Source organism: Rutidosis leptorrhynchoides, chromosome 11 (assembly GCF_046630445.1).
Source record: "Rutidosis leptorrhynchoides isolate AG116_Rl617_1_P2 chromosome 11, CSIRO_AGI_Rlap_v1, whole genome shotgun sequence".
NCBI lineage: Eukaryota > Viridiplantae > Streptophyta > Magnoliopsida > Asterales > Asteraceae > Rutidosis > Rutidosis leptorrhynchoides.
This window is the reverse complement of record NC_092343.1, coordinates 41,881,751-41,906,401: the sequence shown is the minus strand read 5'-3', so window position 1 is coordinate 41,906,401 and position 24,651 is coordinate 41,881,751. Positions and strand designations below refer to the sequence as shown.

Below are 24,651 nucleotides of genomic sequence, written 5' to 3'. Positions count from 1 at the left end.
AAATAATTCAAAAATAAAAAATAAAAACTGAGACTGGCCAGGATCCTTTTTCCTAGTGGTCTTTGAGTTTAAGCTTCCATTATCTTTGTTAAAATACAATGCAAATTTAGAATAATATGGAATTAGTAAATGTATATGGGTAAAATATCTTGATATTAATATGTATAAGAAAATATCTAGATATTAGAATATGAGAGAAAAATCTAGAAATTGAAATGTAAAAGAAAAATCTAGATATTTGTAGGTTGTAGAAATATCTAGATATTTATATATCCATGGAAATATCTAGGTTCTAGAATGTTACATGGAGTAGTATAAATATGGGGGGAGATTTCATTTGTAAGGTGTGAGAGTTGTGAAGAAGTGAGAAAAGAGTGAGTTAGAGAAAGAACGCTTACAAGTAGCGAGTAGAAAGAAAGTGTGGTGAGTGATTAATATTGTAATTACATTTTGTATTAATAAAAGTGTTCTTTGTTAAGTTTCCCGATTAAGCCTTAGTTTGTGTTTAAGTTCTTAGTGCACTTGTGTTATTTTTATTATATGGTCGGCTCTGCCGCCTAAGTGATATATGGTCGGTTATACCGCCTGAACGATATATGGTCGACACTGTCGCCTAAGTATTATTGTGCACTAAGGATTTATAAAATTAAAGGCTAATCAACGTCAAAGTGTTGGTGTAGTGAGTCTAGTATAGTCTAGATCCTCTGTAGTGGGTGTGTTGGGCTCGTCAAAGCTTCCAACAATCTTATCCTCATCCTGCGTATAAAACGATACAAAACAATTTGTGTCAGACTCAAATTTTTTGGTGCATACTATCGTGAGAGAGCTAGTTCAATTTTAGCCCTCTAGATTTGCAGTTAACAACTTAATATAAATGCTTATTGTTTTCAAATATGCTTTATTTAGATTTAGATGTGGGCCGACACTCAGAGCAGTTGTAACGGGGTGGCTACAACCCCGTTGTAGCCGAGCTGGCATACCAAAAACGCCGAGCACATCAAGTATTGCAGCGTTGGCTAGTCTCGTTTTCGAGGCGTTTGGGAGACTACAACGGGTTGGGAAACGTACGTTGGGGACACGCGGGGGCTGTAAATGGTTGAAAAAAATTCAACCGTTGGAGGCTGATTTGAATAAAACAAAAAAAAAAAAAAATTTACTTATATTTATATCGCCATTTTACTCACCAAAAACACACACAATATTCAACTCTTTACCTCAAACACTCACAATTTCATCTCTATTTACAAAAAAATGGCTAACACTCCAAACAATTCACGAAACGAAAACGTTGATGATTACGATACACCACTTTCAAGTACCCGTCCGTAATCAAATCTTTTGGTGTTCGGGACTCCTAATAGTCCCGGGTTAAACCGACCTCTTCAAACACCAAGTCCACAACAATTTGCATCCGTCATAGAAATTTATTTGGGTTAAACCAACCACAACAAATCGTGTTGCCGTTAACTCATGAACAACAACAACAATGGCCATTTTTTCAACACCAACAAATGATGCAAAATCAACAAATGTTCCAAAACCAATCACAACAATTGTTTCAAAGCCAACAACAACAATTGTTCCAAAACCAACCACAACAAAATTTTCAAACCCAACAAGCGACTTCTCAAACCCAATCGCAAGAATCGCAAAAAGTGCAAGAACCTCGGGCTACTCGCAAACACGAAAAAAAGAAAAAAGGTATATAACTTATTGTTTATATTTATTATTTATATTTATATATATTTATATATTTTATACCTACTGTAAATATATATATTTAGTATTTATTATATATATAATTTATTATATATTATATATGTTAATGTAGTATGTTAAATATTTATAGGGAAAGCGGGAGAAGAACCAAGTAAAAAGAATGCAAGAGGGTGATCGCAAAAAGAGCTTTTGTGGCTAGCGAAATGTTTTTGTGATACTTCGGAAAATCCTATTGTTGGGAGATCACAAAAGGGCCAAAGTTTTTGGGGCACGGCAATGGAGAAGTTTAATAATGACGAGTTTGGATGGGTACGAAACGAAGATTCGTTATCTTCAAAGTGGCGAGATTTAAACAAGTCATGTACGTAATTTTTGCCAGTTTATAAGGATATTAAAGATAATTGGCGTAGTGGAGCGAATGATGAAGACGTTTACAAATCTGCGGTGCAATCTTATTTTAATACATACGGGAAGACTTTTGGTAACAAGGATGCCTTTTTTTTATTGATACAACATCCGAAGTGGATCGTGCCAAATGATCCAAGTGCTAGAGCTCAGCATCAAGATGATTATCATGTGGATACTACGGGTGTTGCTGAAACTCAAGGAGACCCGATAAGGCTCAGTCAAGACTTTGATGAGGCCGAATTGTTTGGGGACATTCCGATGCAACGTCCAATGGGACGTGATAGAGCAAAGAAAGCCCAAAAACAGTTGGCTTCGTCGGACGCAGGAGCGTCATCTCGTGGTAAAAGTTCGAGTACGTCGAGGACGGAAGAGTTTATGGACTAATGGGGTATTGTGGCAAAAGAAAAGACAAGTTCGATCGACAGTTTCAAGCAATTTTGCACTATGCAAACCGAGCTCACACAAATTGATGTGTTGGGGAGATCATCGGCTCAAATGGAAGAACCTGAAGATGTGACGCGTCTTCAAAATCTCGAAAAATTGGTCCGTAAACAGATGAAAGACAACTTAAACATCGACGATAACCCGAATGCCTAGATTCACTTTATGTTATTTCATCTTTTTATATTAAGTATTTAATTTATGTATTTTTTTATTTTGGATTTTTAATTATGTACTTTTTTTATTTAATGTTATTAATTTTATGTCTTTTTAATTTTATAACAAATATTTAATTTTATTTTTAATAATAAAAATAAAATAAAACAATTAAATAAAACAGAAAAACACAAAATTAAATGTCACATCAGCATTCCACTAACACAACACCAACTCACAACACTACCACTACTCCACTCAACAACACAACACGTCCTAGTCATCCAAAAAGTGCAAAAAGTGCACAACACAAACCCACAACACGAACCACCATTACAAATGGTCTCATCAATTATAGATTTGGTGCTCCGATTGTTCATGTTGGTAGTATAGGTTATTTAGGTTGTGTGTTGAGTGTGTTTGTTTGTCTACATTGTTGTCGGGCTTAGTTGTTTTGCTTTCTTGTTGTAGTTGTGTTCGTTTTAGATTGGTTTTGTTTGTTGTTGTTGGTTCGTTGGGCTTTCGGCTCTCTTTGTACGTTTTGGGCTTCTTTATATATGTTGTTGTTTTTCGTAAAAAAAAAAATGTAATTAAATTAATAAAAACTCGAGGATAATGTCTTAATAACAACAACAACAAAACTCAATATCACATACGTATAGTATGAAGAAGTCATATATAGATAATGTCTCAAGCACACATTAATTATTAGCTAGAATAATTCTTAACTTTTTTATAGGCAAAGACACACACACACTGTGATGACCCGAAAATTTTTGACTTATTTAAACCAATTCTCTATACGATTTATTATTTTAACACGTTAAACAAAGTCTGTTAGATTGAGTCTCAAAATTTTAGAACTGTTACATATATACAATTACCTTTGACTACTCTCGACGATTCATGAACAATTATATGTATGTATATATATATGTACAAGTAAAAACGACTTTCCTACAGTAAAAATTACTTTGCTACAGTAAACACTATTTGCTACAGTAAAACACTATTTGCTACAGTACCACTATTTGCTACAGTAAAACACTATTTGATGTCGACGAACTAGCAAACAGAAACAGAAAAGGCGGCCATGCGATCGCATGGCAAAAACACTGAAAACTCATGCGATCGCATGAGCTACAGTAAATCGAAAAGTACTATAAAAGGTCAGTTTTGCTCGACGAAATATATCATAAAAATTTATGTACGTAAAATTATAATTATAATTTTAATTTTAAGTTTAATAATAATAAAGTATATTCGAGGGTATTTTTAATTCGGGTTTCAAACCGTTTTAAAATAAGGAAATACTGGGTATTGTTCGGGGTATTGTTCTTGAATCCAAGACCAACCATACAGTCGTCTACCATCATTACGTCTACGCAATTTGCCTACAATATTGAATCGCAATATTGAACTGTGAGTTATAGATCCCTTTTTAAATACTTTAAATATTTTTGGGCTGAGAATACATGCAATTTATTTTAAACGCAATAAGACACAAGTACATACAAAATTCTACACTGAGTTAAACCGAAAATCCCTTAGCTTTGGTAACTAGTAGCTGCCAGTACATAGGATATGGACTGGTGGGCGCGAATAATTGTATATGGATCCATAGGGCTTGACATCCCCGTCCGAGCTAGAGCGCTAGCCTTTTAACGGACGTATGTTATTTGAGTTTAAGACACGTTGGTTTGCGTGTATTAAAACGAATGGGGTAATTATCACTATAGCGTTAAGTTTAATTACCAGGGTGCTCTGTTACGTAGAATCTATTGATAAACTTTTGATGAAACCTTGTGGTCTATCTTTATATATGTTTATGACTCGAGCAATTAAACCTATAACTCACCAACATTCGTGTTGACTTTTTAGCATGTTTTATTCTCAGGTCCTTAGAATGCTTCCGCTGTGATGTGCTTGTTGCCTGCATGGAGTCTCTCATGCTTTGTACAAAGTTTATTGCATTCAAAATAAAACTGCGTTGTGTAATAAATAATTGGACTGTGATGTCAACCTGTAAATTAAAGACTTATGTATTTCGGGGTTTTGCTTATACCTAAGCACTCGCCCACATGTTTATGACTTTCTATGTTTAGAAAGTCACTTATTTTAATGAATGCAATATTTTATCAAAACGTATCATATAGAGGTCAAAACCTCACTGTGGAATCAATGATTAACGTGCCGCGTCAATAGCGATTTTGACGGGTCGTTACAGTTGGTATCCGAGCTTGAGGTCATAGGGAACCAGAAATTACATTAGTGTGTTTAACTGGTAATTGTTAGGATGCATTAGTGAGTCTGGACTATGACCATATTTGTTTTTACTGATTTTTGCTTATCATTTGGTCAAAAACATTATATGTAATATATTTATATGCTAACGTAATTGTTGTTTCAATTATGTGATAGATGACTTCTTCTAATCCTATCATTTTGTACGACTCGGAATCGGACACTGAATCTATTCTATCCACAACTGAAAAGGGCGTTCAAATACCTATTAAAGAAGAAATTGTGTTAGCAGGGGAATCTCAACTCCCGGTAAACCCAGAGGAGGTTCCAGCTCCACCCAGCTTTAGTTTTCCGGAGCCACAGTATCGTTGGCATGGACCCATGATCCCTGGAGTAAAAGAGGATCGTCCATTTTTAAACAAATATGGACATTGGTCCAGATATACCGCCGACGGGCGGGTTGTGCCGATTACGCCTGGCAGATTTCGGTTCATGACCACCGGTACATATTCTTGCAGTTCGTCGTCATATTCTCCTACACATGACTCAGACAGTTCGTCATCAGACGAGATCAGTAAGGAGGAGGATTTCACTAATGAAATAAAAGAGATCACTAAGGAGAAATTCCAACTTGCAATAGATAATAAAAACAACCACAATAATAAAATGTCCTTAGTTATTAAAAAAGAACAGGACCATTCGATCCGTAACCACCCTTATTGTATAAAACCCACTGAGGTAACGGGTACCTCAAAACCCCAACTAAAAATAAAATACACTGCCAGAATGTCTGTCGGACCATGTGCACACAAACAATTGGCAGAGAGAACCAAATGGGAAGAAGTTTCTGATAGTTCTGAATGAACGACCTCGCAACCATAAATCTTCCATGCGCTATTTTATTGCTTATGTGTGCTACTCTATCTTGTTATGTAAAATAAGCATATGTAAAATATCAGTATTGTATGGTATTGTATTATTTTGGTTTATTAATAATAAATGCATGGAATGATTATTTGTATTATTACTACTTCTTATTATTATTATTACATAATAATGTAGTAACTCGCTATAATTTTTCATAGTGGAATATTATTAGGATTTTAGTAGTTAATTCCTTGTACTAGCTATTATGTATAAACTTAACGGGTAGGTAATACCCTAGAAATAATTATAAAATGCTAATAAGAAGAAAAAGCTTTTATAATAATCGGTTCATATTATTAATATGCTACGATTAATTATTGACAACTCATTTTACCTATAATATTCTATATGATTAAATTATATCTGTTGTGTTTATTGAAGAAACATGTCTCAAATGTCGGATGCTGAGTTTGAGCAACTAGTCGAGAAACGTGTGAATGAAAGAATTGCTGCAGCCGAGGCAGCAAAAGCAACAGCCGAAGCAGCAGCCAAAGCAGCAGCCGTAAACACAAACTCACGAAACGGATGCTCATACAAAACTTTTCAAGGATGCAAACCACAGACGTTTAGTGGAATCGAGGGACCAGTCGGTCTAACCCGATGGTTTGAAAAGATGGAGTCCGTTTTCAAAATCAGTAATTGTGCGAACGGAGACAAGTCAAAGTATGCTTCGTGCACGTTGCAAGATGGTGCACTTACTTGGTGGAACAATTATGCTAAAGCAGAAGGAATAGATACGGCATATGATATCTCTTGGGAAGAACTGAAAAAGATGCTAATCGAGGAGTACTGTCCTCGAAACGAGATCAGAAAAATGGAATCTGAGTTACGTAATCTGAAGGTTATCGGCGCGAATCTCAATAACTATGAAAAGCGTTTCATGGAACTAGCCTTGTTGTGTCCCGAATTGGTGCCAAACGAGAAGCGAAAGATAGAAATGTATATTGACGGTTTATCGATCAATATCAAAGGAAATGTTACATCGTCCAAACCAAATACGATGCAGGAAGCCATGACAATGGCACACCAACTCATGGACCAGATCACAGAGAGTTCGATTAAGGCACCAATTACCGAAGTCAAGACAACTGAAGGAAAGAGGAAATGGGAAGACTATAAGGGCAAAAGTACTCACCTGAAGAAACAAGAAACTTTTAAAGGTAAACAAGATGGGGCAACTGCAAGTCCAAACTATAAGGGACCTCATCCGTTCTGCAAAAGGTGTTACACACATCATGCAGGCTATTGCCAAGTGGTCTGTGATAAGTGCAACAAGAAAGGACATGTGGCGAAAGATTGTTATGCCACCATTTCTGAAGTAAAGACAAAATCGACCGATGTCAAGAAATGTTATGGATGCGGGAAGTCTGGTCACTTTATAAATCAATGCCCTGATAAGGAGAAGAACAAAGAACCCGCACGTGGGAGGGCATTTAATGTTAGTGCCAGTAAAGCACGTGAGGATCCTAATCTTGTCACGGGTACGTTTACCGTTAATAATCAACTAGCTTCTATTATGTTTGATACGGGTGCTGATAGAAGTTATATGTGTAAAGACTTTAGTTTTAAACTAAAATGTGCATCATTACCTCTAGACGATAAATATACTATTGAATTAGCTAATGGTAAACTGATAAAAGCCGATAAAATTTGCCATGGTTGCGAAATGAATCTCGCTGGTGAAACCTTCAAAATTGATTTGATACCCGTAGAATTAGGAAGTTTTGATGTAATTGTTGGCATGGACTGGATGTCCAAAACAAGAGCGGAAGTTGTTTGCGCTGAGAAAGCAATCCGCATCCCTCGTAAGGATGAAACGTCATTAATGATTTATGGGGAGAAGAACAACTCAAAACTGAACTTTATCAGCTGCATGAAGGCCCAGAAACTTATAAGAAAAGGTTGTTATGCTATTCTGGCACACGTAAAGAAGATCGATACTGAAGAAAGAAGCATTGATGACATGCCAGTTGTAAGAGAATATCCCGGAGTATTTCCAAAAGAATTACCGGGGCTACCTCCACTCAGATGTGTAGAATTCCAGATTGATCTCATACCAGGAGCTACACCTGTAGCCCGATCTCCATATAGACTTGCACCTTCAGAAATGCAAGAATTACAAGACCAGTTGCAAGAATTATCGGACCGTGGATTTATTCGTCCTAGTTTTTCACCTTGGGGTGCTCCTATTCTGTTCGTCAAGAAGAAGGATGGATCTATGAGAATGTGCATAGATTACAGAGAATTAAACAAATTAACGATCAAGAATCGGTACCCATTACCGAGGATTGATGATTTGTTTGATCAATTGCAAGGATCAAGTGTTTATTCTAAGATTGATCTACGCTCCGGATATCATCAACTGTGAGTGAAGGAAGAAGATGTTCCTAAAACCGCGTTCAGAACCCGTTACGGTCACTATGAGTTTCTAGTCATGCCTTTTGGATTAACTAATGCTCCAGCAGTATTCATGGATCTAATGAATCGCATCTGTAGACCGTATTTAGACAAATTTGTCATTGTTTTTATCGACGACATATTGATTTACTCGAAGAACAAGGAAGAACATGAGCAACACTTAAGACTGGTACTAGAGATACTCAAGAAAGAAGAATTGTACGCAAAATTTTCGAAGTGTGATTTCTGGTTACAAGAAGTACAATTTTTGGGCCATGTTGTCAGTAAACATGGAATTAAAGTTGACCCCGCCAAGATCGAAGCCATTAGTAAATGGGAAACCCCGAAGACTCCAACACAAATTCGCCAATTCTTAGGTCTTGCTGGTTACTACCGAAGATTCATTCAAGATTTCTCTAGAATCGCCAAACCCTTAACTGCATTGACTCAAAAGGGAAAGAAGTATGATTGGTCCACAGAACAGGAATCCTCATTCCAGTTATTAAAGAAGAAGTTAACGTCTGCACCCATTTTGTCATTACCGGAAGGAAATGATGATTTCGTGATCTATTGTGATGCTTCACGCCAAGGTTTAGGATGTGTATTAATGCAACGCACAAAAGTCATCGCATATGCCTCACGACAACTAAAAATTCATGAAAAGAACTATACGACGCACGATTTAGAACTTGGAGCAGTAGTTTTTGCACTCAAAATATGGAGACACTATCTATATGGCACCAAGTGTACAGTGTACACCGACCATAAGAGTCTTCAGCATATTTTTGATCAAAAACAACTCAATATGAGGCAACGTCGCTGGGTAGAGTTGTTAAACGATTACGATTGTGAAATCCGTTACCACCCCGGAAAGGCTAATGTTGTAGCTGATGCCCTAAGTCGAAAAGAAAGAGTAAAACCTCTTAGGGTCCGAGCTTTGAATATTACAATTCGTACTGATCTCACAAAGCAAATTCAAGCAGCACAGTTAGAGGCTTTAAAAGAAGAAAACAGAAAAGGCGAAATAAGCAAAGGGTTAGAAAAACAACTTGAAGAAAAAGCCGATGGAACCCTGTATTTTGCTGGTAGGATATGGGTACCAAAACATGGTAACCTAAGGCAACTAGTACTGGATGAAGCACACAAAACGAGGTACTCAATTCACCCAGGAAACGGAAAAATGTACCACGATCTCAAGAAGTTTTATTGGTGGCCTAATATGAAAACAGAAATTGCTACTTATGTAAGCAAATGTTTAACGTGTGCAAAGGTCAAAGCTGAGCACCAAAAGCCGTCAGGATTACTGCAACAACCAGAAATTCCGCAGTGGAAATGGGAAAGAATAACCATGGATTTCATTACGAAATTGCCAAGGACTGCAAGTAGTCATGATACTATTTGGGTGATAGTTGATCGTCTAACTAAATCAGCTCACTTTCTACCAATAAAGGAGACAGACAGTATGGAGAAATTAGCACGCCTATATTTGAAGGAAGTAGTTTCCAGGCATGGTGTACCCATCTCTATCATATCTGATCGCGACACCCGATTCACATCACGTTTCTGGCAGTCATTACAAAAAGCATTGGGAACTCGATTAGATATGAGCACCGCTTATCACCCACAGACAGATGGTCAAAGTGAAAGAACAATACAAACATTGGAAGACATGTTACGGGCATGCGTGATTGACTTTGGAACCAGTTGGGATCGACACTTACCGTTGGCAGAATTTTCATACAATAACAGCTATCATACGAGCATCAACGCAGCGCCATTTGAAGCACTTTACGGTAGAAAGTGCAGATCTCCTATATGTTGGAGTGAAGTAGGAGAAAGACAACTTACTGGACCAGAAATTATTCATGAAACCACCGAAAAGATCATTCAAATACAACAGCGATTGAAAACGGCCATGAGTCGCCAAAAGAGTTATGCTGATGTAAGAAGAAAACCGCTAGAATTTCAAGTGGGCGACAAAGTCATGTTGAAAGTGTCACCCTGGAAAGGCGTTGTACGATTCGGTAAACGAGGAAAGCTAAGTCCTAGGTACGTAGGACCCTTTGAAATCACCGAAAGAATTGGAACAGTTGCTTATCGATTAAAGCTACCGCAAGAACTTAGTAGTGTTCACAACACATTTCACGTGTCAAATTTGAAGAAATGTTTAGCTGAAGAGGATGTCGTAATTCCTCTTGATGAAATACGAATCAATGATAAACTCCATTTTATCGAAGAACCTGTTGAAATCATGGACCGTGAGGTCAAACAATTAAAACAAAGCAAAATACCGATAGTTAGGGTTCGTTGGAACGCAAGACGAGGACCCGAGTTTACTTGGGAACGTGAAGATCAAATGAAGCAAAAGTATCCACATTTGTTCACTGATATCGCTCATGAAACAGGTACTACTCAAAATTTCGGGACGAAATTTTCTTTAACGGGGAGGTACTGTGATGACCCGAAAATTTTTGACTTATTTAAACCAATTCTCTATACGATTTATTATTTTAACACGTTAAACAAAGTCTGTTAGATTGAGTCTCAAAATTTTAGAACTGTTACATATATACAATTACCTTTGACTACTCTCGACGATTCATGAACAATTATATGTATGTATATATATATGTACAAGTAAAAACGACTTTCCTACAGTAAAAATTACTTTGCTACAGTAAACACTATTTGCTACAGTAAAACACTATTTGCTACAGTACCACTATTTGCTACAGTAAAACACTATTTGATGTCGACGAACTAGCAAACAGAAACAGAAAAGGCGGCCATGCGATCGCATGGCAAAAACACTGAAAACTCATGCGATCGCATGAGCTACAGTAAATCGAAAAGTACTATAAAAGGTCAGTTTTGCTCGACGAAATATATCATAAAAATTTATGTACGTAAAATTATAATTATAATTTTAATTTTAAGTTTAATAATAATAAAGTATATTCGAGGGTATTTTTAATTCGGGTTTCAAACCGTTTTAAAATAAGGAAATACTGGGTATTGTTCGGGGTATTGTTCTTGAATCCAAGACCAACCATACAGTCGTCTACCATCATTACGTCTACGCAATTTGCCTACAATATTGAATCGCAATATTGAACTGTGAGTTATAGATCCCTTTTTAAATACTTTAAATATTTTTGGGCTGAGAATACATGCAATTTATTTTAAACGCAATAAGACACAAGTACATACAAAATTCTACACTGAGTTAAACCGAAAATCCCTTAGCTTTGGTAACTAGTAGCTGCCAGTACATAGGATATGGACTGGTGGGCGCGAATAATTGTATATGGATCCATAGGGCTTGACATCCCCGTCCGAGCTAGAGCGCTAGCCTTTTAACGGACGTATGTTATTTGAGTTTAAGACACGTTGGTTTGCGTGTATTAAAACGAATGGGGTAATTATCACTATAGCGTTAAGTTTAATTACCAGGGTGCTCTGTTACGTAGAATCTATTGATAAACTTTTGATGAAACCTTGTGGTCTATCTTTATATATGTTTATGACTCGAGCAATTAAACCTATAACTCACCAACATTCGTGTTGACTTTTTAGCATGTTTTATTCTCAGGTCCTTAGAATGCTTCCGCTGTGATGTGCTTGTTGCCTGCATGGAGTCTCTCATGCTTTGTACAAAGTTTATTGCATTCAAAATAAAACTGCGTTGTGTAATAAATAATTGGACTGTGATGTCAACCTGTAAATTAAAGACTTATGTATTTCGGGGTTTTGCTTATACCTAAGCACTCGCCCACATGTTTATGACTTTCTATGTTTAGAAAGTCACTTATTTTAATGAATGCAATATTTTATCAAAACGTATCATATAGAGGTCAAAACCTCACTGTGGAATCAATGATTAACGTGCCGCGTCAATAGCGATTTTGACGGGTCGTTACACACACTGATGACTCATATCATGAAATCCGCGAATATTTAAAAATAGTGCACAAAAGACTTGAACTTACAACTTCAAAGTTGATAGCTTATCCAAATATCACTAAGACATTGATTTGATAGGATATGCTTTATTTACCATAATCAACCTAAAGGACGTACATACCTTTCCAGATTATGAGAATGGTGAAAACACGATACACCTTTTGGTGTTCTGTATATTGATTATATAGAAGATTTACAAGAATACCTAACTAGCTAACAAATAGGGGATAACCCTTACTATGCGTACAAACAACAGCTCAGTTACAGGAAATAGTGGTACACTAGTATTACTAAGTCATATTATGTATTTATCTCATTACCCCCCCCCCCCCCCCCCCCTCAAGTGAGTCGGAGGAGGTCGAACACGAAGCTTGTAACGAAATTCTTCAAACAGTGGTCGCGGAAGATTCTTCATAAAAATGTCAGCTAGTTGTTGATGAGTCGAGACATATTTTGTGACCAGCTTCCCTGAAAGTACCAATTCACGGACAAAATGATAGTCGATATCGATGTGTTTAGCTCGTTTATGAGATACTGGGTTTTGACTCAGGAAAAGTGCACTGCGATTGTCACATAAAAGCGTAGGACGACCAGCAGACAAGACATGTAATTCGCGAAGCAAGTGAGTAAGCCACATGATTTCGGAAGCAGTATTAGCCATTGCTCGGTATTCAGACTCACAGCTAGAACGAGAAACAGTTGGTTGCTTCTTAGCACTCCAAGAGACTAGATTGCCACCTAGAAAAACTGAGTAGCCATAAGTTGACCGTCGGGTTTCAATGCACCGAGCCCAATCCGCGTCAGAGTAACCGAGAATATTAGGAGCATTAGCATGAGAAAAGGAGAGGCCATAAGATAAGGTCCCTTTAATATAGCGAATTATTCGTTTTACTCAAGTACCATATGAGAATGGTGAAAACACGATACACCTTTTGGTGTTCTGTATATTGATTATATAGAAGATTTACAAGAATACCTAACTAGCTAACAAATAGGGGATAACCCTTACTATGCGTACAAACAACAGCTCAGTTAGGTATTCTTGTAAATCTTCTATATAATCAATATACAGAACACCAAAAGGTGTATCGTGTTTTCACCATTCTCATACAGATGATCTTTCTCGCACATCTTTTCTGCGTCCTTATCATCCTCTTCATTTTTCTCGTCCTACATTAAATCCGTGTGAAGATGTTACTATTGCACATTGCCTCTGATTCTATTAAAAATAATTGCTGTACAAAACATTTAACTAATAAAAGCTTCGTTCTTATATAAGTCAAACCTAGTTTATAACAGCCATAAAATTTAATATTTTTCATGAGTATGGCTGTTTTTCTAGATTATATTGTTAGTGATTGTCATTTTAGTTAGGTGATGTAATATATGATTCTAATTGTTTTATTACTTCTTAAGATTCTGAACATTCTTACTTTAGTGTATTTTATGTCAATTGGTTCCATACTTTTTTAGCATATAATAAATAAATATTATAGTTTTGGTCATAAAACATTTGTACAAGTCAACTTCAAATGATATGTAAGGATATGATAACTTACCTGAAACTCCAATGCTTTCTTCAGTTCTGTTAAAACTACTCTCATTGTTGGCCCATTTTCTCTATCTTCACTTAAACACTGATACACAATGTCTAAGAATGTAGTCAATGATCTTGGCATGATTTCTTTACTTATAGCTTCAAGAACTACCTCATTTTGTTTCTTGCTTTCAATCTTGTGTTTCAAGAAACTGAGTAGTGATTTTCCTTGTTTGGGCAGTTTATGCACTACTCTACCGGATAATATCTCAAACAAAGCCACACCAAATGAATAAACATCAGATTTTACCGTTAAAATACCCGACTTTGAGTAGCTTGGGTCCACGTAGTCCATTGTGCCACAAGGTTGATCAATGACGAACTTTGATTTCTCATTCATTGTACTTCTTAAACAAAGTCCAAAATCACCAACTTTCGCTTTCCAATCATTAAACAATAGGATATTAGCAGTTTTAATATCCCTATGTATCACCACCCCTTGTCCTTGAATACCTTCATGAAGGAAGTTCAGACCTGTTGCAACATCTATGCATATTTTAAGTCTGTTTCTCCATGTAAGAATAGAACTTTTTAAATGTGTGTCGAGACTCCCATTCGAAGCATACTCGTACACAATAAGTTTTTCATTAGTTTCATCGCTATATCCAATAAGACCAATAATATTTTCATGATTATATGCGCAAAGAATTTCAAGCTCAATGTAATATTGTTTCTCCCCTTGGCCTTGACTTTTATCTAGCTTCTTTACAACAATGGTAGAATGTCCATTAACATTTGTATGTGCAAGTTTTCCTTTGTAGACTCGCCCAAAACCTCCTACTCCAATGCAATTTGCGGGATCAAAATCATGTGTGGCCAATTTAATGTCATTAAATGACATTCTCAACGGGTCCTTGTGATTTTCCTGTAAATTAAAAGAGACTAATTTATCCCGATAATGATAATCCATTAGCACTAACATTTACGGGTAATTTGTCAAAAGTAGATAGAAAGTTGATAATTCCTCCCTGGCTTTTGTAGGTAATTTACCAAGTGTGTGTTCCTGTAGTAAGTGAAGTGTAATATCTTCTTCAATCATACTCACATATAACTTTTGTAACTATTTCGCATTGAACATGTATACAGTACTACAATTGCATGGTTTATGCATTATTACAACTAAGAATTACGATGTATTTTTGAATCTTCCAAATCTGTTTTATAGATCACCAGTCAAATTAATTATCATGTTTTATTCTTTAAATAAATTACATTTAAATAGCAACTCAAACAAAACCCATTATTTAATGTTGTATGAAAATCTCATATATACAGTTTACAAATTCTTTTTATATTCAGTTCAAAATAATAAAATTTCAAAATTTAAGCTCATAACTACTTATCTCACCGCCGTTCAAAAAAAAAAAAAAAAAAAACTACTTATCTCATCGCAACACACGAGATAACAGAATTCTCATTATATAAAAATTTAGGATAAGTAGTTAAAAACTGTTAAAGTTTTATTTTTAATATCAGTTTTATATGATCATATAGTACTTCCTTTCTCCGTTCCTAGGGACCACCCACTCCCGTTCCTTGGTTGTTGGTGTATTGGCTAGTTTGATTCGCGGTCAAAGCCGTGAATGAAGTTAGACGACACAGTTCTTATAAGTTTTATTTTTAATATCAGTTTTATATGATCATATACACCTTTTAGTGGTACTGGTAATTAAGATTTTTTTTTTTTTTCAATCAACATTGCTTCTCTAAAAATATTTCTTACGATTATTAGAGACCAACACTTATATATAATCAAAATTGAAGGATGTCATGTAGGAATTAGGATAAAGGAAATGGAAGAGGATCCATGGCGTACTAATATTGTTTTAAAATATTGACTTACATGAAAAGATAATGCTTTCTCAAGTTCCTTGATGATAACTTTGATATCTAGACCCTCATTCTTCAATTCTCCCAAACACCTGCATGCAGTATCTATGAATAAACTCAAAGAATCTTTGTAGGGCCCTTTTTTTAGAAATAATTTGTTCCCATAGTTTTCTTCCTTAATTCCCTGATGTAACATCTTCATTAACATGCCATCGCTAATATATCGTCGCACAGAATTTGCCAACCCTTGAGGATAGTCCTCTGCTCTATAAGTAGGCATGTTACATAGGATTTGATACATAAGTACCCCAAAATTAAATACATCTGATTCTCTCTTTAGTTTATGAGTCTTGACATTTTCCTGGTTTTGACCTAAACGGATGATTATCGAGTTTTCAAATCCAACAATCTTTGCCCTGAAACTATCATCCAACTCAATCTTTGAACAACTTAAGTCAACTTTAAGTATCATTTTTTCGCCCTTCATCCCATTATGAAGATAATCTAATCCGTGTGCAACATCAATGCATATTTTTAAACGTCTCTCCCATGTAAGATCAACATCCATTACAATATCATCAAGGCATTTATCAGAAATATACTCATAAAAAAGCATCATCTTATCACCATTATGATAAAATCCAAGAAAAGATTGTATGTTCGGATGCCTACAACAGTCAAGTATGTCTAGTTCACTAAGGATCACATTTTCTTCATATACAACCAATTTGGCTGACACAATTTGTCGTTTCTTGGGTAGTTCTTCTTTATTCTTTTGTTCGACCAAAGAAATATGTTCTTTATCGTAATATTCAATTTCTTGTTTAAATGTTACATGTTGGGGATGCGTATAGGACCGTGCATAGTCCTTAAGAGGCGAAGGTGGAGGTGAATAAATATGTGTCAGTTCAATCCTCCAATGTTCCCACTGCTTTACCTGTAGGATTGCAAAGAGAGGGAAAGAAATTTACAATTTATACTTTTAAGGGGCATGTTCAATCGAAAACTTAAAACCGAAACTCCGAGAATCAATTTGGACCATTAATTTTTTCAATCTTAAAAGATTATTTTGTAAATATTAAAAAAAGATTATTTTGTAAATCAAAAGGATATTTAAGTAAAACTTATTTTTTGATTTAATAATATGGGATTTTCTAAGTCATGCCCTAGGGCATGAGATAATATGATTACATATTACATATATGGAAATTAAAGAGTTCATTAAATGCATATTATATTATATTTAGAAAGCTTTAAGTGTGATTAATGATTCTTATCTTATGCCCTTAGGGCATAAGTTAGCCATTCCCTAATAATATAGATTGTAACTGAAATGTTTTTTCGTTAAATTGTTTCTATTTTTCATTTTAATTCAAAACAATGATATAACGGTCCGAAAATCAACAGTACATCCGAATCAAAGGAAACCAACAACTAGCTATAACCAAACTAAACAAACTAAAGTAAACGGTATCTCTCTCAAATAATGGCGTTGTCCTTCAATTACGGAGTACTACATAATAATCCTGTATCTCTCTATATGTGTGTGTAGTGTGCAATTGTTATGTGTTATTTACTTATTTACCTTGTATCAGACTTATTGTGGCTGTGTGAATTGTGTTAGACGATATATTGATAAGTTTAGAGCGAATTAGTAGATGATGATAATATTGTTGTAAATTATTACACGTGAGAAAGATAATATTTATATGAGCTATTTTAAAGTAAAAAAATTTATAAAATCCGCAACTAAAGTTGGTAGGATAACCCAGTTACTAGAAATGTCTATAATGACCTTTAATCAAGCATAAACGTAAAATAAGTAGGTAATTAGTAATTACCTTCCAGATATCAGGTGACGATATGTTTAATAAACTCTCAAATATAGGTTTCTCCTGCATCTCATCCTTCTTTATCTACATTAATTTGGTGAAATAAGACGCTATTCATTGCAGATAATTACAAGTAGAAACGAAACATGAAGTATGGAAAGAATCTCTTACATTTTAAACTAGCTTTAAATTTTATGTGTAACATGCTAAATAAACGTTTATATTTTCAGAATATATTACTTTCAGAATCAATAAATCTAGTTTAGAATTAAGAATTTAGTTAACGACAGTCTTACACCTTTAAGGGTTGTTGTTAATGCGTTTTAAACAGTTATACATTCATGTAACCATCACCACTAAATTAATAAGTAACTGTTATGTACAACCGTTTAAAGTGTATTGGGTTGTTTTTAACAAAATCCTTAAATTAAATACGAGATAAGGAGTACACAATTGACATGTAAATCTATGAAAATGAAGAGGGACAATGATAACCATAGCCCTTAGGACAATGATTAAACATTTATTACAAAATGATAATTTTTCTTATTGTAATGTAGTTTTCATATTTAAATTCAATAGTTATGCATTGAGATACTAAGTTTTATTTTGGAAATATTTATTAATTTATAAAACTTAACCATTGATGTAAGGGCTATGGTTATCACTTAAAAAACACAATGTGTCGTTAAATGTGTTAACTTGAAATACCCAATAACAAAAGGATCGTCTTACTTGTGCATTCTTTGCTTCCTGAAGTAGATAAAAAATATCTTCAGAGGGTGGACGTAGTGTTGGATCATCTTTTAAGCAACAATATGCTGCTTTTGAAAAGAGTTCGAATGATTCCTGTTTCATTTGACTCAATAAATCAGGATGAATTATATCCTTCAATGTTCCCTTTTCATAATTAATTTTAGCAAGTGGAGCTAGCAACTTATTTTCTTCTAATGCTTTCCTACCACACAACAATTCAAATAAAACGACACCAATTGAGTAGATATCTGACTTATAATTAACACCTCCATACTTTTCAATGGCAGGGTCTATATACGCTTTTGTGCCAACCGCTCCATAATTCAAAACTTGGTTCCTCCGTTCTTCTGAATGTTTGATGGAATATTCAAATCCAGATAACCTTGGGTTCCATTCTCTGTCTAATAAAATTGTGGAGCTATTAATATTACGGTGTATGATATAATCACCATGCGGAACACTACCATATACACCTGGACTCATATGTGTCCCTTTATGAATAATGTATGCTGCCCAACAAACATTCATAGCGATATCCAATCTTTGATTAAAGTTGAGGGTCAACGGGTTGCTTATATAAGGTGCGAGACTTCCCTTGGGATAATGGCGGTTTATGACGATCTTCTCGCCTTTTTCATCACAAAACCCGATCAACTCGACTGTATAATCACATTGTGGCACTGGCAAAATAGATAACGTATAAAGAGTAGAAACCTCATTCCAGAACTCGACGTCTCCACGCCTATTCTTAGGATCTAACCTTCGAGCAACAATTTTAATCATTTTTCCTTTATGATCGAGTTTCCCTTTGTAAACTTTTCCAAACTCACCTAGTCCAGTGATATTTTTATCAGAAAAGTTGTTGGTTGCTTCTACTATCTTTTCAAGTGGTACTCGTAAGTGAGCAAGTTCTGTGATTGTAGCTTCCATATTTTGTTAATAATTAAGTGAAATTTGAGAAGCTCAAATAAAAGGTTTACAATAATCAAAGGAGAAAAATAAGATACTGAGATCCGGCCCGCCTGCCCCTCGGGATGGTTAAATGGTCGGATCCTCAAAGTGTGGTTCGGGTTTCCTGCCCGAAAGCGCGTGTGTGTGTGCAAATGATGACTGGCTTCGGTCCGGACTGATGCAAGCTTGCCTTTAAAAAAAAAAAAAAATATGGATAGAAATATAAATATAAGGGGAAACAAAGAGATAACGGAGGGTGTGGAGCTGCTTCTATTGGGTTAAACAAATGATTTTATGTAGTAGTAGATACGCGTTCAATGAAGATAGTTGAATATATCCCCTCTAAAAAGTCAAAAATCACATCATTGTCAACTAACAAACCATACCATACGCGGTCATCCACCAATCTTAGACTTTTAATTCATCTATCTCATATCTATTACATATAGTATTTTCTTTTAAATTTTCACAAACTAATCGTTCATTTTATAAATAAATAAGAATCTTTAATCTTTAATCTTTATCTTTAATCTTTAATCTTTAATCTATATAAATCACCACACTAATTCGGACAGGTGTCGCGTCCTGGTTGCTCCTCAGAATTTCTAATTTTTTCAGAATTTTGAATTAAAAAAATTAGTAATTATCTAACACCGACGCGTGTCCTGTTTCTAAATTGAAACATTTGAATTTAGGGTTAACCCCATTTTCTTTCTCCTTCTTCAATTTAATTCCAAATCTCTTTCTATCTCTTTCTATACCGACGCTCTGCAATTAGATTAGGGTTCCGAATTTTTCAATCAGGTAAACAAAACGAAATCGATAAGGAAGGGTTAGTTAAAATACAAAAGGGATAGTTCAAAAAGGGTTTGCTCTGTTTCATCTTTTCAAAATCACGTAGCCAAAAACAACCCCACATCTTCCATCAGTAACCGAAATCAAACGTGTCTATCGATTGAAATTGCAAAACTGATCTTCATTCCCCGCTATCGATAAGCATTTAGGGTACAATCGATTGAGTATTTAGGGTACAGTTTAGGCTTTGAGCCGGTTGACCCAAAATTGTTTTCCATCGATTCCTTTAGTCGATTTGATCAATGGAAGATATAGGGTGCAAATTGGGGTTTGAGGCGATTAACTACATATCTTCTTTCAAATCCAGCATTTTCTAGGGTTTTGGCTATTTTTCCCTGCAGCGATTGTAACCCGCTCCCTTTTCCCAATCAAACCAGGTTTTTCTCTCTTTTCCTTTTTATTAATAATCAAAATAACTATATTGGAATTACGAGTATTATGGTTATTGCGTTTTAAGATTTGAATATCATTTGGTTACGTAATAAAACAGATGGTGATGATGAGGTATTGGTTCTAAAATGCACAAACTTTTTTTGAACATATTTTGTTTATGTTTTTTTGAACAATTTGTTAATTAGGTGAACAAGCGACAATGGAATTCATTCTGGAAATAATCTGGCGTAATTGGTGTTAATCGATTAAATTCGGAACGAGTTATCAATTCAAACTTCGTACAAAGGTACATATTACTGTATATATCCGTTTCGGATAAATAAAGGTTAGTATTCCTATTTTGCATACTTACAAATGACTATTGGGATAAAATAAAGGTTTGTTTTAATTATACATTCAGTTAAGGACTACTCTGATTCGATCTCTATTTTACGAATCAAGTACCATTATAATCACGTTATTATTATTGTAATTTAAGGACTACTCTGATTCGATCTCCATTTTACGAATCAAGTACCATTATAATCACGTTATTATTATTGTACTATGACACATTGGAGACTTTTGTTTAACGCATTTCACCCATTTTTCTTCAAATGATGATTCACAACAGTATGATATTTTTAATGTTTTCAGGTATATATATTTGTAATCGTTTCGGTACGAGATTATGTTATATATTTCGTAGTGATTTATCAAATAAGGTTTTTCCAACTGTTTTATCTTCTAATATTGTATTTTATTGCAACACTGTTCGATCTTTTTCATTGTCTCTGAAGTTCATGCCAACGCATATAAGATGTTAGAGGTTTATTAAAGATGGCACATCATCAGTGCAAAAATCGATTATGAAGAAGTATTTCTATAATGGTAACTTAACAATTCTTTTGTAAAATATAAAGTAGTTTATGTTGCAAATTTTTATTTTCTGTTGGTACTTGCACTTTACTTGCACTTTACTTACACTTACAATGTTACCCAGAAATCACAGCTTGGTGATCATATATAAAATCCCTACAGATGATTTAGTGTTCATACAAGGTATGCCTTTTTGATTATAGGTTTAGTTTGTTTTTAAGTTTGACATTGACCAAGAGTTGACTTTGACCAGGACAATTGCGTAAACAAACCACACCGTCCTTCCCGAAGCATTGGAGAAATGGTCACAAGTTGTAATGGCTATGCTTCTTCCTTGCCACATGGGAATCATAGAAGAAATTGACAAACGAGTATGTAGTTTAAACTACTTAATCTTGAATGCATAACCAACCTACTTAATTAGTGACAAATTAGTTTATTTGTACCATCTGAAGTTCGATCCAATGATAAAATCAACGCGCCCTGACCTCGATAGTCAACTATAACGTTTTCAAACGGTTTGCAATCGATTCTTTCATCAAATCTTTCAATCAATTAACAGCTGGCCCAAAATTAGAGTTTTTTTTCAATATTATGTAATTAATTTTCCAATCATTATCATTTGAATAGCGGTGATTATATTTTTCTATAAAGGTACATGTATTCGATCCGAACAGTGATCGTTCATTAATTTATGCGGTATCCACGTTTCGTGTTCTTTCAGAATTAAAGCAGGTTTTTCCATTTGTGATTGTTCATTCATTTACGCGACCAGTGATAGTTTTTTCAAAATCAAAGTAGGTGTTGTACTCATTTGTGCCGTATCCAGGTATTTTGTTCGTTCATTCATTTTGATGATCCTCGTGATTTATATTAATGTCATCAATATCAATATTCCCGTATTTTAAATGATTAACTAACCACAAATTAAAAATATAATCAATTCAGGGGATTTGGACTATTGCAAGATATTTAAATTTGAAGTTGTGAAGGAATGAAAAATTATATTGAAGGAAAAGGAATCAAGGTGAGTATCTGGAGGACCTGTCTTCAAGAGGATCTTGTGTAATTAAGGTTAGTATTATAAGTATTGTTATCGTTTGTTCCTACATATTTATAGTTATAGTTGATAGTTGATTCAGTTGCAGGGTTCTTACTTTTATTTTTTCAATTACTTGATAAAGTTAAAGTTTTGAATAACCAATGGATATAACAAATCACACTCAGTAAATAACAATAGACCTGCTAATTCTAATCGGTGAATAAAGATTGTCCAGTTCATGTTCTGTTTGTCACATTTTATACATTTTGAAACTTTTTATGTATGTTTCATTAAATCTTTATGTGATGAATAACAATGATATATTGCACCGTTTGATTAATTACTTAAGTAAATATAGAAGTAGAATGGTTGCATAAAATTGTAGCTCATATGTTTTCCAACACACGTTCACATAGGATATTCATTTATATAATAAGGTGACAAGTTTAAAATGGTTCATTTAAAATAGAAAACGTTTTAATATTCTGAAAAATTATGTACGTTTTAGACTCGAACATTGAAGTTCAAACACAAAAGCTATGTAGTTGTTTAATTTCATTATCTTTTCGTCAAACAGGGTAGAGCTTGTCATACGAAGGACTATGTATAGTCTTTATGTTTGTGGTGTACATAGTAAAATAATTTTTGAGATTTAGATAACTCATTTGATGTTACATAATTAATAAGGTATATTACAAGTTGTCGTTGTTCTTTGTATCATTTTCATTTTTTCGCTCAAGTGATACATTATATAGGTATTGTCATGGACAAAAAGGTGTTCATTAGGCATAAAAGAAGATGATTGCTTGCGGGCAATTAGTAAATTGAAGGTATTGTGTTTGTGATGTATACAAATTTTTGTTATAGTGGAGTTCACAAGTGTTTTACGGGTGATTTTATAGGTAGAATTTACCTTTTTACATTTAAATGGGTTAATTAATTTGATCTGAAGTGAGATTTGTCGATTATATTAGCTTTTTCAGAAAAGCAGCGGCCATACGTCGATCACTCGTCCCGATTTGATCAAGTAACAAGAGGAAAATCTACAATGTGAAGTTCTTTGCCAATTTGGTGATTGTTGTGTAATCTGCAATCCTTTTTATCATGGTCATATCATTCATGATTTTCAATATAAATTCTGTGTCAAATATGTCAAAATTAATCTTTAATTATACTTGTATTAAATTTGTAGGGAAAAAACCTTGGCCAAATGTGGATGCTTATATTCTTGTGTTGCTCAACTAACATGGTTCAACTAAATCAAGTTATGCACCTTATACTTAATAATATTTCGTAAACGTTAGGTTTTAGATGTACATGTTGACAGTTTCAATCTGAATATGTAACACTGATTAGTTGTCCATTTTGACATTTGACCCGTTTGACCTAATTTCTATTAAATTGGAAACTATTCACCTAGGACATGAACATTAACATGTTGTAGGAAAATATCCTTTGTTTTTCATCTCGAAATTCATCTGTGAATTTCGTAATCATCGTCCCTTGCCTTTGTTCCTCATTTGCGAAAGTAATGATTGAAATTTGATATCAACTATAACGTTTTCAATTCTTATGATTTATAAACTATTGATGCTGTCATTATCATTCTGTAAGATGATATAACATTTTACATTTTAGATTTATTTTACTTGGGAGTACCCGTGCAACGCACGGGCTCTTAAATCTAGTAAAAAGATAAAAGGTCGACTTTGACCTTGGGTAGGGATGAGCCCATACGATCTTGAAGTCATTGAGTGAACACTATTATGTAAATATTCATGTTTGAGTGTGTGAGTTTGTTTTTTAAAAAATAAAATAAATAACCTTAATGTATACATCGAAAAATAGAAATATGTAAAAAAAATTGAGATATAATTGTAAAATAAAAATGCAATGTAATAATGCTATTTTTTAAATTGTATATTTTTTATTCGTAGATAACTTAATTGGGACGGAAATAGTATAATACGATAAAAATAATAAACTACTAATAATCCGTTAAAGCATTATTGAAAGAGTGGAGAAGAGAGAATAATATTTAGTACAATGCCCATAAAATACTACTTATAACTTTAAACAAAACAATGTTCGTGACAATATTTAGGATAAAATAAGGTTATTCTTTAGTTTTAAAAATTAAAATAATTTAATAATATAAATCACTTAATAATTAATATAATTCTATTAATATAAAAAATAAAAGTTATTAATATAAGAATAAATAATACGAGCTATTAACATCTACCGACCCATCTTCATTCTTCACGATCTCGTATGTAAGA

General features: G+C 34.2%; 1 protein-coding gene across 1 annotated transcript; it reads right to left on the bottom strand.

The window, feature by feature from the left end:
- Nucleotides 1-1,016: 1,016 nt before the first annotated feature.
- LOC139874489 (uncharacterized) lies at nucleotides 1,017-19,273 on the bottom strand. The gene is made up of 8 exons (XM_071861915.1): nucleotides 18,250-19,273; nucleotides 17,524-17,598; nucleotides 15,696-16,619; nucleotides 13,815-14,717; nucleotides 13,326-13,425; nucleotides 12,734-13,119; nucleotides 1,444-1,671; nucleotides 1,017-1,121 (listed from the first exon to the last, which is right to left on the bottom strand). The coding sequence occupies exons 1-8, from the start codon at nucleotides 19,198-19,200 to the stop codon at nucleotides 1,017-1,019; spliced, it is 3,672 nt and encodes a 1,223-aa protein (XP_071718016.1). The 5' UTR covers nucleotides 19,201-19,273.
- Nucleotides 19,274-24,651: the final 5,378 nt, after the last annotated feature.